The following is an 18,479-nucleotide window of genomic DNA, read 5'->3' as shown; positions in this document are numbered from 1 at the left end:
TTATAGTCTTTGAAAAATTGTGAAAATTGTGAAAATGCGTGAATTATAGTCTTTTTGTGAAAAATTGTGAAAATTGTGAAAATGCGTAATATAGTCTTTTGTGAAAAATTGTGAAAATTTGTGAAAATGCGTGAATTATAGTCTTTTTGAAAAATTGTAAAATTTGTGAAATGCGTGAATTATAGTCTTTGTAATGAAAAAATTGTGAAAATTTGTGAAAATGTGAATTATAGTCTTTTTAAAAATTGTGAAAATTTGTGAAAATGCGTGAATTATAGTCTTTTTGAAAAATTGTAAATTTTGAAAATGCATGAATTATAGTCTTTTGTGAAAAATTGTGAAAATTTTGAAAATGCGTGAATTATACTTTTTGTGAAAATTGTGAAAATTTGTGAAAATGAGTGAATTATAGTCTTTTTGTGAAAAATTGTGAAAATTGGTGAAAATGCTTGAATTATAGTCTTTTTGTGAAAAATTGTGAAAATTTGTGAAAATGCGTGAATTATAGTCTTTTTGTGAAAAAATTGTGAAAATTAATTATAGTCTTTTGAAAAATTGTGAAAATTGTGAAAATGCGTAATATAGTCTTTTGTGAAAATTGTGAAAATTGTGAAAATGCGTGAATTATAGTCTTTGAAAAATTGTGAAAATTGTGAAAATCGTGAATTATAGTCTTTTATGAAAAATTGTGAAAATTGTGAAAATGTGTGAATTATAGTCTTTTGAAAAATTGTGAAAATTTGTGAAAATGCGTGAATTATAGTCTTTTTTTGAAAAATTGTAAAATTTGTGAAAATGCGTGAATTATAGTCTTTTGTGAAAAATTGTGAAAATTTGTGAAAATGCGTGAATTATAGTCTTTTTGAAAAATTGTGAAAATTTGTGAAAATGCATGAATTATAGTCTTTTGTGAAAAAATTGAAAAATTGTGAAAATGCGTGAATTATAGTCTTTTTAAGAAAATTGTGAAATTTGTGAAAATGCGTGATTATAGTCTTTGTATGAAAAATTGTGAAATTTGTTGAAAATAATGTGAATTATAGTCTTTTGAAAAATTGTAAAATTTGTGAAAATGCATGAATTATAGTCTTTTGTGAAAAATTGTGAAAATTGTGAAAATGCGTGTGTCTTTTGTGAAATGTAAAATTTTATGAAAATGCGTGAATTATAGTCTTTTTGTGAAAAATTGTGAAAATTTGTGAAAATGCGTGAATTATAGTCTTTTTGTGAAAAATTGTGAAAATGCGTGAATTATAGTCTTTGTAAGCAAAATTGTGAAAATTTGTGAAAATGCGTGAATTATTGTCTTTGTATGAAAAATTGTGAAAATTTGTGAAAATGTGTGAATTATAGTCTTTTTTTGAAAAATTGTAAGAATTTGTGAAACTGCATGAATTATAGTCTTTTTGTGAAAAATTGTGAAAATTTGTGAAATCGTGTGAATTATTGTCTTTTAAAAATTGTGAAAATTTGTGAAAATGCGTGAATTATAGTCTTTTTGTGAAAAATTGTAAAAATTTGTGAAAATGCGTGAATTATAGTATTTCTGAAAAATTGTGAAAATTTTGAAAATGCGTGAATTATAGTCTTTTTGTAGAAAAATTGTGAAAATTTTTGAAAATGTGTGAATTTTAGTCTTTTTCTAAAAAAATTGTGAAATTTTTGAAAATGCGTGAGTTATAGTCTTTGTATGAAAAATTGTGAAAATTTGTGTGAAAATGCGTGAATTATAGTCTTTTTGTGAAAAATTGTAAAATTTGTGAAAATGCATGAATTATAGTCTTTTTGTGAAAATTGTGAAAATTTTAATGCGATGTATATGTGTCTTTTGAAAAATTGTGAAATTTGTGAAAATGCGTGAATTATAGTCTTTTGTGAAAAATTGTAAAATTTGTGAAAATGCGTGAATTATAGTCTTTTTGAAAAATTGTAAAAATTTGTGAAAATGCGTGAATTATAGTCTTTTTGTGAAAAATTGTGAAAATTTGTGAAAATGCGTGAATTATAGTCTTTTGTGAAAAATTGTGAAAATTTGTGAAAATGCGTGAATTATAGTCTTTTTAAAAAAAATTGTGAAAATTTTTGAAAATGCGTGAATTATAGTCTTTGTATGAAAAATTGTGAAAATTTGTGAAAAATGCGTGAATTATAGTCTTTTTGAAAAATTGTGAAATTTGTAAAATTTATGATTATAGTCTTTGTGAAAAATTGTGAAAATTTATGAAAATGCGTGAATTATACTTTGTGAAAAATTGAAAATTTGAAAATGCCTGAATTATAGTCTTTTTGTGAAAAATTGTGAAAATTTGTGAAAATGCGTGAATTATAGTCTTTGTGAAAAATTGTGAAAATTTGTGAAAATGCGTGAATTATAGTCTTTTTGTGAATAATTGTGAAAATGCGTGAATTATAGTCTTTTTGTGAAAAATTGTGAAATTTGTGAAAATGCGTGAATTATAGTCTTTTTGTGAAAAATTGTGAAAAATTGTGAAAATGTGTGAATTATAGTCTTTTGTGAAAAATTTAAAAATTTGTGAAAATGCGTGAATTATAGTCTTTTGTGAAAATGTGAAAATGTGAAAATGTGGTTATGTCTTTAAAAATTGTGAAAATTTGAAAATGCGTGAATTATAGTCTTTTTGAAAAATTGTAGAATTTGTGAAAATGCGTGAATTATAGTCTTTTGTGAAAAATTGTGAAAATTTGTGAAAATGCGTGAATTATAGTCTTTGTGAAAATTGTAAAATTTGTGAAAATGCGTGAATTATAGTCTTTTGTGAATTGTGAAAATGTGAAAATGCGTGAATTATAGTCTTTTGTGAAAAATTGTGAAATTGTGAAAATGCGTGAATTATAGTCTTTTGTGAAAAATTAAAATTTGTGAAAATGCGTGAATTATAGTCTTTGTGAAAAATTGTGAAAAATTGTGAAAATGCGTGAATTATAGTCTTTTGTGAAAAATTGTGAAAATTGTGAAAATGTGAGATTAATCTTTTGTGAAAAATTGTGAAAATTTGTGAAAATGCGTGAATTATAGTCTTTGTGAAAATTGTGAAAAATTGTGAAAATGCGTGAATTATAGTCTTTGTAAAAATTGTGAAAATTGTGAAAATGCGTGAATTATAGTCTTTGTATGAAAATTTGTGAAAATTTTGAAAATGTGAATTATAGTCTTTTGAAAAATTGGAATTTGTGAAAATGCAAAATGAATTATAGTCTTTTGTGAAAAATTGTGAAAATTTGTGAAAATGTGTGATTATAGTCTTTTTTTTTGAAAATTGAAAAATTTGTGAAAATGCGTGAATTATAGTCTTTTTGAAAATTGTAAAATTTGTGAAAATGCGTGGTTATATCTTTTGTGAAAATTGTAAAATTTGTGAAAATGCGTGAATTATAGTCTTTTGTGAAAAATTGTAAATTTGTGAAAATGCGTGAATTAGTCTTTGTGAAAAATTGTGAAAATGTGAAAATGTAATTGGATATAGTCTTTGTAGAAAATGTGAAAATTTGTGAAAATGCGTGAATTATAGTCTTTTTGAAAAATTGTGAAAATTTGTGAAAATGCGTGAATTATAGTCTTTTGTGAAAAATTGTGAAAATTTGTGAAAATGCGTGAATTATAGTCTTTTGTAAAAAAATTAAATGAAAATTTGAAAAAATGCATTAGTGTGTCTTTTGTGAAAAATTGTGAAAATTTGTGAAAATGTGAATTATAGTCTTTTTTGAAAAATTGTAAAATTTGTTGAAAATATGGATTAATCTTTGTGAAAAAATTGTGAAAATTTGTTTGAAAATGTAATGATATGTGTCTTTTTGAAAAATTGTGAAAATTTGTGAAAATGCGTGAATTATAGTCTTTTGTGAAAAAAATTGTGAAATTTGTGAAAATGCGTGAATTATAGTCTTTTGTGAAAAATTGTAAAAATTTGTGAAAATGCATGAATTATAGTCTTTTTGTGAAAATTGTGAAAATTTGTGAAAATGCGTGAATTATAGTCTTTTTGAAAAAAATTGTGAAAATTTGTGAAAATGCGTGAATTATAGTCTTTTTGAAAAAAATTGTGAAAATTTGTGAAAATGCGTGAATTATAGTCTTTTTGTGAAAATTGTGAAAATTGTGAAAATGTATGAATTATAGTCTTTTTGAAAAATTGTAAAATTTGTGAAAATGCGTGAATTATAGTCTTTGTGAAAATTGTGAAAATTGTGAAAATGTGAATTATAGTCTTTTGAAAAATTGGAAAATTTGTGAAAATGCGTAATTATTCTTTTGTGAAAAATTGTAAAATTTGTGAAAATGCGTGAATTATTGCCTTTTTGTGAAAAATTGTAAAAATTTGTGAAAATGCGTGAATTATAGTCTTTTTGTGAAAAATTGTGAAAATTGTGAAAATGCGTGAATTATAGTCTTTTTGTGAAAAATTGTGAAAATTTGTGAAAATGCGTGAATTATAGTCTTTGTGAAAAATTAGAAATTTGTGAAAATGCGTGAATTATAGTCTTTGTATGAAAATTGTGAAAATTGTGAAAATGCGTGAATTATAGTCTTTTGAAAAATTGTAAAATTTGTAAAACGTGAATTATAGTCTTTTGTGAAAAATTGTGAAAATTTGTGAAAATGCGTGAATTATAGTCTTTGTGAAAAATTGTAAAATTGTGAAAATGCGTGAATTATAGTCTTTTTGTGAAAAATTGTGAAAATTTGTGAAAATGCGTGAATTATAGTCTTTTTGTGAAAAATTGTGAAAATTGTGAAAATGCGTGAATTATAGTCTTTTGTGAAAAATTGTGAAAATTTGTGAAAATGCTTGAATTATAGTCTTTTTGTGAAATATTTGTGAAAATTTGTGAAAATGCGTGAATTATAATCTTTGTATGAAAAAGTGTGAAAATTTGCGAAAATGCGTAAATTATCATCTTTGTATGAAAAATTGTGAAAATTTGTGAAAATGTGTGAATTGTAGTCTTTTTGTGAAATTTTGTGAAAATTTGTGAAAATGTGTGAATTATAGTCTTTTATGAAAAATTGTGAAAAATTGTGAAAATGCGTCAAATATAGTCTTTTCTGAAAAATTGTGAAAATTTGTGAAAAAGCGTGATTTATAGTCTTTTGTGAAAAATTGTGAAAATTTGTGAAAATGCGTGAATTATAGTCTTTTTGTGAAAAATTGTGAAAATTTGTGAAAATGCGTGAATTATAGTCTTTTGTGAAAAATTGTGTGAAAATTTGTTGAAAATGCGTGAATTATAGTCTTTTGTAAAAATTGTGAAAAATTGTGAAAATGCGTGAATTATAGTTTTTTTTGAAAAATTGTGAAAATTTGTGAAAATGTGGGAATTATAGTCTTTTTGAAAAATTGTAAATTTGTGAAAAGCGTGAATTATAGTTTTTTTTGAAAAATTGTGAAAATTTGTGAAAATGTGGGAATTATAGTCTTTTTGTGCAAAATTGTGAAAATTTGTGAAAGTGCGTGAATTATAGTCTTTTTGTGAAAAATTGAAAATTTTTGAAAATGCGTGAATTATAGTCTTTTTAATAAAAATTCTGAAAAGTTGTGAAAATGCGTGATGTGTCTTTGTGTATGAAAAATGTGAAAATTTGTGAAAATGTTGAATTATAGTCTTTTGAAAAAATTGTAAAATTTGTGAAAATGCGTGAATTATAGTCTTTTGTGAAAAATTGTGAAAATTTGTGAAAATGTGTGAATTATAGTCTTTTTGTGAAAAATTGTAAAAATTTGTGAAAATGCATGAATTATAGTCTTTTTGTGAAAAATTGTAAAAATTTGTGAAAATGCGTGAATTATAGTCTTTTGTGAAAATTGTGAAAAGAATTGTGAAAATGCGTTTTCAAGTGTAAAATAGTTGAAATTGTAAAATTAATATAGTCTTTAATAATGCAAAATTGTGAAAAATTTGTGTGAAAATGCGTGGTGTGTCTTTGTGAAATTAATGGAGTGTGAAAATGCGTGAATTATAGTCTTTGTAAAAAAATTGTGAAATTTGTGAAAATGCGTGAATGTATCTTTGTATGAAAAATTGTGAAAATTTGTGAAAATGCGTGAATTATAGTCTTTTTTGAAAATTGTAAAATTGTGAAAATGCATGAATTATAGTCTTTTTGTGAAAAATTGTGAAATTTGTGAAAATGTGAATTATAGTCTTTGTGAAAAAATTGTGAAAATTTGTGAAAATGCGTGAATTATAGTCTTTTTGTGAAAAATTGTGAAAAATTGTGAAAATGCGTGAATTATAGTCTTTGTAAAAAATTGTGAAAATTTGTGAAAATGCGTGAATTATAGTCTTTGTATGAAAAATTGTGAAAATTTGTGAAAATGCGTGAATTATAGTCTTTTTTTGAAAAATTGTAAGAATTTGTGAAACTGCATGAATTATAGTCTTTTTGTGAAAAATTGTGAAAATTTGTGAAAATGCGTGAATTATAGTCTTTTTGTGAAAAATTGTGAAAATTTGTGAAAATGCGTGAATTATAGTCTTTTTGTGAAAAATTGTAAAATTTGTGAAAATGCGTGGAATTATAGTCTTTTTGTGAAAAATTGTGAAAATTTGTGAAAATGCGTTTTTTAAATTTTGAGAAATTGTGTAAATTTTGAAAATAATTGAATATAGTCTTTGTATGAAAAATTGTGAAAATTTGTGAAAATGCGTGAATTATAGTCTTTTGTGAAAAAATTGTAAAATTTGTAAAAATGCGTGAATGTATTTTTGAAAAATTGTGAAAATTTGTGAAAATGTGAATTATATAGTCTTTTGTGAAAAATTGTGAAAAATTGTGAAAATGCGTGAATTATAGTCTTTTATGAAAAATTGTGAAAATTTGTGAAAATGCGTGAATTATAGTCTTTTGTGAAAAATTGTAAAATTGTGAAAATGCGTGAATTATGTATTTTTGAAAAATTGTGAAAATTTGTGAAAATGCGTGAATTATAGTCTTTTGTGTAAAAATTGTGAAAATTTGTGAAAATGCGTGAATTATAGTCTTTTTGTGAAAAATTGTGAAAAATTGTGAAAATGCGTGAATTATAGTCTTTGTGAAAAGTGAAAATTTGTGAAAATGCGTGAATTATAGTCTTTTGTGAAAAATTGTAAAATTTGTAAAATGCTTGGATATGTATTTTTGAAAAATTGTGAAAATTTGTGAAAATGCGTGAATTATAGTCTTTTGTGTGAAATTGTGAAAATTTGTGAAAATGCGTGAATTATAGAATTTTCATGAAAAGACTATAGTTCACGAATTTTCATGCAAAAACTATAAATTACAGAATTTCATGCAAAAATATGAATTTTGAAAATGACTGAATCACACGAATTTTCATAAAAGACTATAGATCATGAATTTTCATGAAAAGACTATAGTACACGAATTTTCATGAAAAGACTATAGATCACGAATTTTCATCAAAAGACTAATTGATCACGAATTTTCATGCAAAAGATATAGTGAAAATTTTGATGCAAAAACTATAATCACGAATTTTCATGCAAAAACTATGGTTTTTGAAAATGCTAAGTATAGAATTTTCATGTAAAATTGTTCAAAATTTGAAAAGACAAAATTATAGTCTTTGTATGAAAAATTGTGAAAATTTGTGAAAAATTGACTATAGAACTCGAATTTTCATCAAAAAGACTATAGATCACGAACTTTCATGCAAAAGACTATAGATCATGAATTTTCACGCAAGACTATAAATCACGAATTTTCATGCAAAAGACTATAATACACGAATTTTCATGCAAAAGACTATAGATCACGAATTTTCATGCAAAAGACTATAATACACGAATTTTCATGTCAAAGACTATAGTTCACGAAGTTTCATGCAAATTATAGTACACAATTTTCATACAAAAGTATAATTATCACGAATTATCACAATTATCACGAATTTTCATGCAAAAGACTATAGTTCACGAATTTTTATGCAAAAGACTATTTTTCACGAATTTTCGTGCAAAAGACTAAAAATCACGAATTTTCGTGCAAAACACTGTAGTTCACGATTGTTCATGCAAAAGACTATAGTTCACGCAAATTTTCATGCAAAAGACTATCGTTTTGCATGAAAATTTTATGGAAGTGTTAATCCAGATAAACATGTATTGAGGTAGTACAGAATTAAACGATATCTCTCAAACAAATAAAGTGAAAAATAAAGAAGCAGTTAATTAATAAGAAGCAGAAAATTAATAGTAGGCGATATTGTGATGGTTGTACGACGTTTTCAAAGCTCCACAAGCAGAATATGTAATTTGAGTATGGTCAGCGGGGATCCATGTTCACACTTAAAAAATCTCAAAACTCAAAAATGCAAAGCAAGATGTTTGGAAAAAGGATAAAGTTCTTGTTTCTGTTTCCGAGTGGACTATTACATGACGAGTACCAACACTAACTATACCAACACTAACTATAAAAAGGTTGAATATATCATGGACTAGTACCAACACTAACTATAAAAAGGTTGAATATATCATGGAGAAATCTTGAGTCAACGTACGTCTATGTGTGGCTTGACGCGAAGCCGCTTTAAAACTTCTGATGTTTTTTCTATATGTACGCTGCACAAAACTTTGAGAAAGTATCAGAAATCATTAATGTACATTTGCAAAAAAGCATTCGTATATTTTCAATGCCATGTTATGAAAATTTCTTCCTCACAATTCTCTTCATGCATGAAGACTACGTGCGCCAGACAAATTTAATAAATGAAAGAATTTCATAAGAATGTATAGCCATCTTTGAAGTTAGGATACGAAGCAAAAATAAAAATAGATCAAACAGAATATTTTGGATTTTTCTTCAAGGACGTTTTACGAATGTGGCTGGAGATAGGACCACATGTATTTTTCAACAAAATTATGTCTTTGAGTATAATTATAATTTAACTATAACTTTTTAATCAATTAACTACAGTCTAATGTACATATCAAGATATTACGTCCTTTTAACGTTACAGCAAAAAATGAAATTGCGTTTAAGCTCCAAATATATGGGCAATTGCTAATTTCTATTGAAAACAGTGTATTGGGAATCGAACCCAAAGACTAAATTGTACCTTTCCTTTAAGATGTCCGAATCATTTTTGGTAAATTAGTCAATTTAGATAGTACAAAAAAATTGAATTTATTGAACATATTTTAAATATGTAATATAAATCCAAACTTATCTTTGTGGATCTTCGACAACTCAAATTTGGAAAATCGTTCCTTGACCGTTATAATAAAAAAAAATAGTAGGAGAGAAACATCTATTCAGGAAACAATATATTAAGATGTATACTTGTCAAGAGTTTAGCTGTTTCGTATATATTACACACACTTGTGGTGTGTCAAATGACTTAAATCGTGCATGGCCAGTAAAATGTATTTCTTGTGAGGAGTTAAGTCACAAATGATATGCATTTTACTAGCTGTTTACATTGGCAGTCCAACATTAAAAACAGTTCAAATGCTCAATTTTGAGCCCCACAATTATACACCAAAAATATACTTCCAAAATTATCCAAAAATATTGCTAGTTTTAAAATTTGTCTAAACTGTTCCAAATGTCCGTATAACAAAAACATGATGTTGGTTCTGTAATAAGATTATAAAAGTGCAGACGTAATCTGTATTTGAAAGGTTCGTTTAACAAAGTCTGTAATTGTATATCTTTTAGTTTCAATGGTTGTGCCTATAACAAGTACAACTTTAGTCTCACACCAAGGTCACTGTTTTTTCAAGACTCAACCGAAAAAAAATCCCAAATGGAAAAACCCAAACAGTATAAACCAAGGCGAAGGCCCCATGCAAAACGTGGAGAATACTGAACGGGGAAAAAACCACTAGGGATTTTAGCCGAAGTTCCGCACCCCAGGGGACCCTTCAAAAATAAACTTTACTTTAACTTTGCGACGATTTAAGAAGCCATAAAATAGAAAAACATAAAAAGTTTTGAAATACATCTTCAAGTCCAACATTTTTTGAACTTATTAAGATATATTAGTTTTGAAGCAATTCGCCATTTTTAACTACGAACAGAACCTGCCATTTTTCCCTTTAAATGACGTTATAGCTAACTGATAATGGAACTAAATAATTTTCTAATTTTCACGAGAAAATTGTATAATTTATGGGAATTTCTTAGAACGTGTGCTTTGCTTATCTAATCCACATCCAAATCAGTCGCACTTAGCGCCACTTAAGCGTCCCTTTTTTTGCGCCGTTTCATTCAGTGCTTTGCGCACCCGGTGCTGCTGACGCTTAAATTAGAGCAAGTGCTTGCTGCATGACATGGATTGGATAAAAATACCTAAAGATGTTTTATAGAGCAGAATGAGTTGTATGTTCTTATGTTTTACGAAATTATTTCTTAATTTTCAAAAGCCATTTAACACCTCTTGAGGAGGCACACGTTAAGTTTGATTACCGAGGAAGTGTGGATGGTTTAACCAAACAACCGGTAGCGTTAGCTTTATGTTATATTTTAATTTGACGATTATCACACAGACGACTTTCATAGAAACGCGACTGGTGAACATGGAAACCTTTGCGTAACTTTAAAGTTAAACACATGACAACGTCTGCCGTTTGTCTTCATAGTAACCATTATAAAAAATAAAATAATGTACTTTTATTAAAACTTTGTTTCCTCTAAAATTTTTATGAAGGGCATTCTGCCTCCTTAAACCTGGTTTTCTTTATTTAATTTTTTGCTCGCTCTCGCTGTGGCTTGTGGCATTGGAATTCCCAGGAATGAAGTTATCTTTACAAGAAAACAACAAACCCATTTTTACATTTACAGTAATTGCCACGCCGCCCCTAAACTGCAAATGCCTTAAAAAACTAAAAAATTTTTCGAGTTTCAAATTGTCGACGTAAAAATGACTGTCAAGAAAATTGGAAGTTTTCTTCCAAACGTTTTTTTGAAAATTAGTAATTTTTGTTTACAATGAAGTTGTCCTTTAAATTTATAAAGCCAATAACCTCAATTTATCTGAGCGTAGCAACTACCCGCTGCAACTATAGCGCATGCCTGAGCAATCTAAGCTTCCTACCTGCGCATAGCACCGGAATTCCGCCCTGAAAAGGAATGCCCCTTGAAGGAGGTGACCCATCATGCCCTTAACTTAACTTAACCTAGTGTATGTAGCATCTACGGGTGACCTCCAACCGGGTTGGGTTGAACTACTCATGCATTATAGGGGATACCAGATTCCCTTACTCGTCACTGTAGTAAGCCGTTGATGAAATTGGCCAACTACCAGGATTGCATGCTCCTACCTTCCTAGGGGATGAAAATTGATATTCCTTTCACCACAAAAATCCATCATTCTTGCTTTGAGGGTCTTGCTCGCTAGATCCAGTCTTCTAGGGTCTTCTTACAGATGCAATTTGCATCCTCTACGCTAAGGTACCATTTGTACCCACTAACCCAAAGTAGAAACTGCCTTCCTTTGGCCAAACTTCACTTGCATTTCCGATCTAAGCTATTATCCTGTCTACCCTTCAGCGAGGCAACGACCGCTGCGACCATGCGTGCTTCTTATAGCAGTATATTCACACAGAGGTTTTCAATGGTAAATTGGATAGAACAAATACCATCGTATCGTCAATCACAGGATATTATATCAACAAATTTTGTATCAACTGAAACATAAATCAATTCTTCGAATAAAGAAAGAACACTTTTATCACCTCTTAAGACTATTTTCAAAAATGCAAAGGTAATAACGTTTATAAATGATATTATTTTTGTGCCAGCATTAAAAAAGTCTTGTAGCGGAATATATTGCACGTGGCTTTTTGCCCGAATTGTATTGGAGATCAGGCCTAACTACGTAAAAGGCAAATTAGACTCACGGTTTTCGATGTCCTTTGCCAAGTTTGTCGACAGACGACGATTAACAGCGAATCTCTTGTCAATTGCAACGTTGAAATAGTAAGACGCTAAGCACTTGGAGCCCAAAATTTTTTTTTAAAAATTGAAATGTCGATGACGCAATTTTCCTGCTACCTGAAGAACACTCCCGTGTTTCATGTCGACGACGGCAAGCACAGAAGCAAGATTGGCCATTTCTTACAATTGTGCATGTCGCTTACGGCATAAATATCAGAAATATTGACAGTGAGTCAGTGTAGGTTATCTATTCTTGATTGTCAGGAAGGTTTCTAAACGGGATAATCAAAGCTAATGTCAGTACACTATAACACATTCTCTCGAAATTACAGACCAAAGTATTAAACGTAACAACAATACTTTTTTAACATTTTATTCATCTTTAAAGCCGTTCAATGGAAATAGAATTTCAACCAAAGTTACTATGGCACAAACTGTTCGCTTTTATGATCTAACTCAAAGGAATGGTCAACAAAAGCCACAGTCTTGTCCGTCGTCAACAATAACTAATTTCTTGGTCCGCAAACATTAGTTGTTTCTCAATCTTATGTAGTAAGCATTTGCCGTCAAACAGAAAAATAGCAAGTCGAAAGTGTAGGTGGTGTGCAACCATTCCCATTGGGAGCGAGAGAACAATGGAATGTCATGGATGACATTTGCATTGTTGTAAATAAGGAAATTCATTTGTTAAAATCATCCAACATGGCGGCGATGACGTAGCTTGCACTGAGAGTAAATGGCATGGTATTTTCATTTGATACATACAGTGAAAATTTAAGCGTATCTAACAAGCTATAACGAAGTATAAATTTTATGCATAAAGCCTAGTTTTCACTAACAATAAGGACAAGCGAGAAAACAGCACAGAGCATATCACCAAAGGTTGCAGGAAACAAAACAAAAGAGATTTTCTTTTCAATTTTCTTTTGTTTCACCTTACTTTTCAATTCAATTGTTGTGCTTGTGCTTACGACTGTTGCCAATGGTTGTGTAAGACGCTTCATTGAATTCTTTCGTATTTTCTTTTGCCTTTCCTTGTTCTCATATAAGCTTATACAAAATCTATCACTGATACAACTAAACATACTGCATAATTCAGTTGGTTATGCCTGGCTCACAAAATGAAGATAAGCATGAACGACAAGACTTTTATAATTTTTCTCCATTGTAAAGTTTACAAAGGAAAGAAATCGGAATTTTCTCAATCGTTTTTTGTTTTTCTTTTGCCTTATGCTGAAGTCTTTTCCTTGCACTTATATTGATGTTATTTCGAATGCTTCGTTGAACTTCTTTGTTTGATCTGTTGTTTTCACCTTGGCTTATATGCCTAGTTATGTATTGTAAACTTTACACAAAACACACCTTCAACAAGAAAACTATTGTGAAATTTCGATGCCTGATCACTATGATCATCTCTCCGGCACATTCTTGGGCATGTTTTGCTTATATCAAATAGCCAGGAGCAGAAAAGCTTTATACACCTATGGGCTTTGCATAGGGACATGCGTAGTAATTATCACAATATGTAACATTCTTAAGGTCTTATTTTTCGTACAACCTGTAGGGCATATAAAATAGTATAATAGGAAAGTTTGAAAAAATTGGATGAAATAGTCAAAACGTTGTCAACAGTTTTACAGATGGTACAGTAAACTGTTTTAGTTGATGGATTTTTGTTGCTTCATTGCTTTATGCCACAGCAAATGAAAAGAGTAATACCACAAAAAAACAAAGTGACATAAAACAAAGTTGGATGTACATTCTTTAAAGGTGGTAGAGTGCTGCAGTCCCCGGACTAAAATAATTCAGTACACACAAGAAAATATCATAATTAAAACTGGTCATCTGAGAAAATCAGATGAAATATTTTCACATTTAGTATTTAGAACACTATCAAAATGCCACCAATGCATCTTTCCACATGGCTATATCTTCAAACACAACAAAAATGCAAAAAAAATTTCAGGCATCAACAGAGTAAAAAATTGAATGAATTGCACAAAAACTTCCTTTGTTGATTTTTCAAACATTGCTCTGCAAAACTCAATTTGACTGCTATATGGATATTTAATCATAAAATATGAGGGGGTGAAAATATCTCCGTAAGGGGTTAACAATTTGGTTTGTTTCAATTTATCAAAAACTGATATTTTTGAGGGACCCCCTGCATGCCACAGAAATTGCACCCATGGAAACAAGATCTCCCCCAAATTACTTTGAATGTGGCAGCAAATATTACGTGGAACATGTGTAGATAACCAATGTGATCCCTGCTTCACTTTCCTAAAACAGTCTCTTTCATATTAAATAAAATGTATGTTTAATATTGAAGCTTTTACATCACAATTTGAGCTAAACACATACAAATGCAACAGAGGCATTTTTAAAATACTATCAACATGAAGACTGGCAAATAACTGAAAAAACATCTCAATTCATTATATATTATAAAGCTAACGTTTCATTAATACTCAACAATTTTGAGGAAACGTTCTATCCATGATAAAATATACATTTCAACATGACACAAAACGTTTGTTTGGTTACTTGTCTCCAAAGGCCACGATATAAAGTTTTTCATTGAAAATATTAAGCAGCAGTTACCACAAAAGTCCACTTCAATACCACAGTTATGACATTCGTATACTTTGAATAATTTGGAAAATAGCTAAAACGCAATAGAGGAAATTGAGTAAGTTCAGCGTAAAATATTTCAAACACAAGATGTCTTGTCAGGGAATTGAAGTTAGTCAATTACAATCAAGCATTACCCGAGCCACAAACAACAAATATGAATAATCCCAACAGTATGGGCCCGACAGCGTATTTCTCTTCCTTTGGTCGCTAGAATGTAAATACTACACGTCAGTAATTCGTCTCAATCTTTCAAAACAGCGTTACACGATTATTCATTACATTTCACAACTTACCAATGTTTTGGACACGTTTCCTCGTTGAGTAACATTTTGACTGTGCTTTTCATTAGCTACGCGTATTCTCTGTTTAGCTGGCATTACGGCGAAGTTAGCAGTCCGACGATTAGCTCGCGATGTAACTGCACATCCACAACAACACAAAACGAATTGAGAAATTTGACGAACAAGAACTTTCTTCGCTCTGAAGACGTAGTCGATGCTGATTGGCTATTTGTATAAATACGGGGGAAGGGGTAAAAAGGAGAAATAAGTTAGGAATAAAAATGTTTGTCAGTGATCTTTTCAGTGATTTTTTGCTACCGCCGCATTTCCGAGTAAAATTTTACAACAGAACACAAATTTCTTTTTTCAGTTTATTTGTACTTTTATTCCTTTAATACAAATTCATGCTGTTGCTACAGGAGCACCAGGAGTTCTTCCAGGTGCACCAACACCAGGACGTGGTGGGCCAGCATTTTCTGCCTACAAAAACAGAAGTATAATGTCAAAATTAAAGGACATTTTAATTTGACACAAATAGAATTGGATTTTATTACACATATGAAGAACCCACTTAAAAAGTAGAAAGCATAAAATACAGTAAACTGTTTCTAATTTTAATGTAACAATTAGAGACTGCATGCACTATATAATAACAATTGTCAAAGCTGAAAAGCAGCTGACTCAGTATCATTTAAAATAACAAGCCATTCATCCTTGAAATAGTAAAGCAAAAGCTATTGGTGACAATGTACATTTTGACTTGTTGCTGACTATAAATGTTCCATAAAAGCTATTATATATTTGTAATTTGTTACAGTAAATACAATCAACTTTAAAATGGTGACCATGACTCTCATTTAGGTAACAATTACACAAAAGTCACTTCAATTATATTTCTTATAAAATTTTCAGGACTTTACTTACCACGGGTGATCATATAATGGACTATAAATGCAATTTAATACAATGATGCCTAATACTCATGTAAAACTGTAGTAATTTTGAATGGATGACATAATGGGTCAATGCAGTTAAATTTCAAACATCAAAATTAATATTATTTTTGAAAATTAGTCAAATGCAAAAACGTGAATATTAAAAAATTAGCAAGAGAAAGATTTAGTGCCATGGGACTTAATTTGTTTAAGATGTCCAAAGCTGTTCATATGTCATTCAGACAGTGGTAAATTATTTAGACTGTTTATAAACAACCTAATAATTGCATTGTGGCCATACTTACTCGAGGCCGGAATCTTGGTGGAGGTGTTCGTATTTTGCGTTCAGCTCTAGAGCGATTCCTGACCACTTTGGAGTGAATAGCACAACTCACACAGTAACATAGCTTCACATATAACTTAGGTAATGCATACACTGAAAAGACAAAAAATATATAATTTATAGTATATAATAAAGCAGTAGAGAAAAAATGCATGGAAACAAATCACAAGGATTTGGAATTAACAAAAATTAAAAGAAACTATGCATTAAGGCAAATAGGACATAAAACAAAAAAGGAATTTCATCACATAAAACAACAACAACTTCCAAACACTGACAAACATATCAATAGCTATGGGAATTAATCCCATCCTATTGCTAAGAAAACTCTAAAAGCCTGATGAGAAAATTTAAAGATTCTCTCAAAATTACTTGAAAATACTTACTTTCATATGCACTAGCCTCAGAGATATCACGGACTGCAGCAGCTTCAACCATGTTTCGTATGACAAATTTTTTTATGGCTTTGTCCTTTGGTACAGCTCTTGCACAGTTGGTACATCGAAGAAACCTAACATGTCCTCTACCTTTCTTGGAACGACCATTATTTCTTCTTTTCGATGTCTACAACACATAAATGTTGTTAAAGAAGTTTCTATACATGTTTATTACTTAGACTTTCTTCTCTGGTATCAAAGTATGGAAATTTGATGCATGAATTTATCATTCATTTCTAGAAACATATAAAAACTTCATTAAAATTTCCCAGTGTTTGTAAATTGTTGTTTATAAAATTCATGTTCTTGAAAGATAAATAGTTATTATTACACTATGATGTCAAATAATGTGAGAATGACATATAATCTTCTTCTTTCATCACAATCACTGATGAATAAATCGTTATATGTGCTAAATTTTAGGTACTACAAACTTTGAAGAACAACTAAGCCCTTAAAAGATTGGAAAGTTTAACTAGTACACAGCTCTGTTGAAACTGACAAATAGTGATCTCTGAGAAGTATGAAATTACAGATATACTGAGCGGTTGAAGGTAGCCATTATTGTCTAAAGTCTACTGATTTCACACCGCAGAATAACCTCGAAATAAGTGCAAAAAGAACATAAATGAGAAATATTAAAATTCAAATGTTTTATTTTATCCTATATTTTCGCTTGATGTCGAGAGGAAATTTATGCCAAAGAACAGCAATAAATTTTTAATAAATTCATTTAACTCTGCTGCTATATCATTCAAAGTTTCTGTTATACTTATGTAAGAAATGAGATGAATTTCCTTATTACAAGAAACAAACCTACCATCTTGTTCCTGATAAATAGTCAAAAAGGACGACCACGAGTTGTCTACCCCTTATACTGAAGTAAAAACTGGGACACCCCGATTAGCAATTTCATTGATCCCCTGTGTACAACAATACTACCGTGCATTCTTTCATATCCATATACATATATGCAGTATATAAATAAAGAACGGAAGTCATGTTACAAATGAAACTTCAATGATAATACAACCGAGTGTAATGATAAGCCCGTATTAAAATAAAACGAATAATCTGCTCGTCAAACTGCTACCAGAATGAGTATGGTAAGTCTGTAGCCCAATACAATAAAATAAATTTAATATCGTTACTTGTATAACTTATAAATTATATTATAATAATCATTATACTACATTAGAAATGTTGGCCACTACACAAACACGTGAAGGCAGAAGGCCCAATAACACTAACATAATTGTAATATCTTTCTAGAAACATGAATTTCAAGTAGACATGACATGTGGTGGGTGTTCAGGTGCTGTTGAGCGTGTCTTAAAAAAGAGAGACGGTAAATCCCAAGCAATATGACAGTCCAACGTATAATTTATAATACAGTCATTATACATTTTTTTTAGTGCTTTATACAAGCAATTTGTATTTTACTTATGACAACTTCAGGTTGAACTATACAGTACACAAGGGTCCAAATATGTACAAATTATGGCAGTTAGTTTATATATTAAACATTGATTATAAAAACCTTTATATTTTAGTTTTTATAAGTACTGTATTAAAAGTTTATGTTGCAGTGTCATAGTTATATATAAACATTAACTTGCTGCATGGCATAGCTCTTGCTATGATTGAGAACATAGTTGATCAAAGACCTTGAAGTGATCTCGATCTTTTCATTTCAGATGTTAAAGACATTTCATTTGACATGGATAACAAAAAAGTTTATGTAACGTCAGATGCCTCTGCAGATGATCTTCTTGCAGTTATAAAGAAAACAGGGAAAAAGGCTTCGTATATTGGCACAGCTTAATATTGAAAGTAGCTTAACATTCAACATGTAAATGCATTGATGAAATTAAATACATAAAGAAAATTCCTTTTACAAATTTCCTAACTTGAATTGATCATGAGACAAACTTATTATTAATTTAC

The 18,479-nt window shown here is 29.4% G+C and overlaps 2 protein-coding genes across 2 annotated transcripts; one reads left to right on the top strand and one right to left on the bottom strand.

The window, feature by feature from the left end:
• Positions 1-15,174: 15,174 nt before the first annotated feature.
• On the bottom strand, positions 15,175-17,410 carry LOC124446200 (40S ribosomal protein S26-like). The gene is made up of 4 exons (XM_046997028.1): positions 17,353-17,410; positions 16,482-16,659; positions 16,058-16,188; positions 15,175-15,297 (listed from the first exon to the last, which is right to left on the bottom strand). Exons 1-4 carry the CDS (start codon positions 17,353-17,355, stop codon positions 15,220-15,222), a joined length of 390 nt encoding a protein of 129 aa, XP_046852984.1. The 5' UTR covers positions 17,356-17,410; the 3' UTR covers positions 15,175-15,219.
• A 101-nt stretch (positions 17,411-17,511) lies between these two features.
• On the top strand, positions 17,512-18,433 carry LOC124446201 (copper transport protein ATOX1-like). The gene is made up of 3 exons (XM_046997029.1): positions 17,512-17,638; positions 17,805-17,880; positions 18,230-18,433. Exons 1-3 carry the CDS (start codon positions 17,630-17,632, stop codon positions 18,355-18,357), a joined length of 213 nt encoding a protein of 70 aa, XP_046852985.1. The 5' UTR covers positions 17,512-17,629; the 3' UTR covers positions 18,358-18,433.
• The last annotated feature ends 46 nt before the right edge of the window (positions 18,434-18,479 follow it).

Source organism: Xenia sp. Carnegie-2017, unplaced genomic scaffold, assembly GCF_021976095.1.
Source record: "Xenia sp. Carnegie-2017 unplaced genomic scaffold, XeniaSp_v1 HiC_scaffold_22, whole genome shotgun sequence".
In the NCBI taxonomy this organism is placed as follows: domain Eukaryota; kingdom Metazoa; phylum Cnidaria; class Anthozoa; order Malacalcyonacea; family Xeniidae; genus Xenia; species Xenia sp. Carnegie-2017.
The sequence above is the reverse complement of the archived record's forward strand: the minus strand, read 5'-3'. Positions and strand labels throughout refer to the sequence as shown.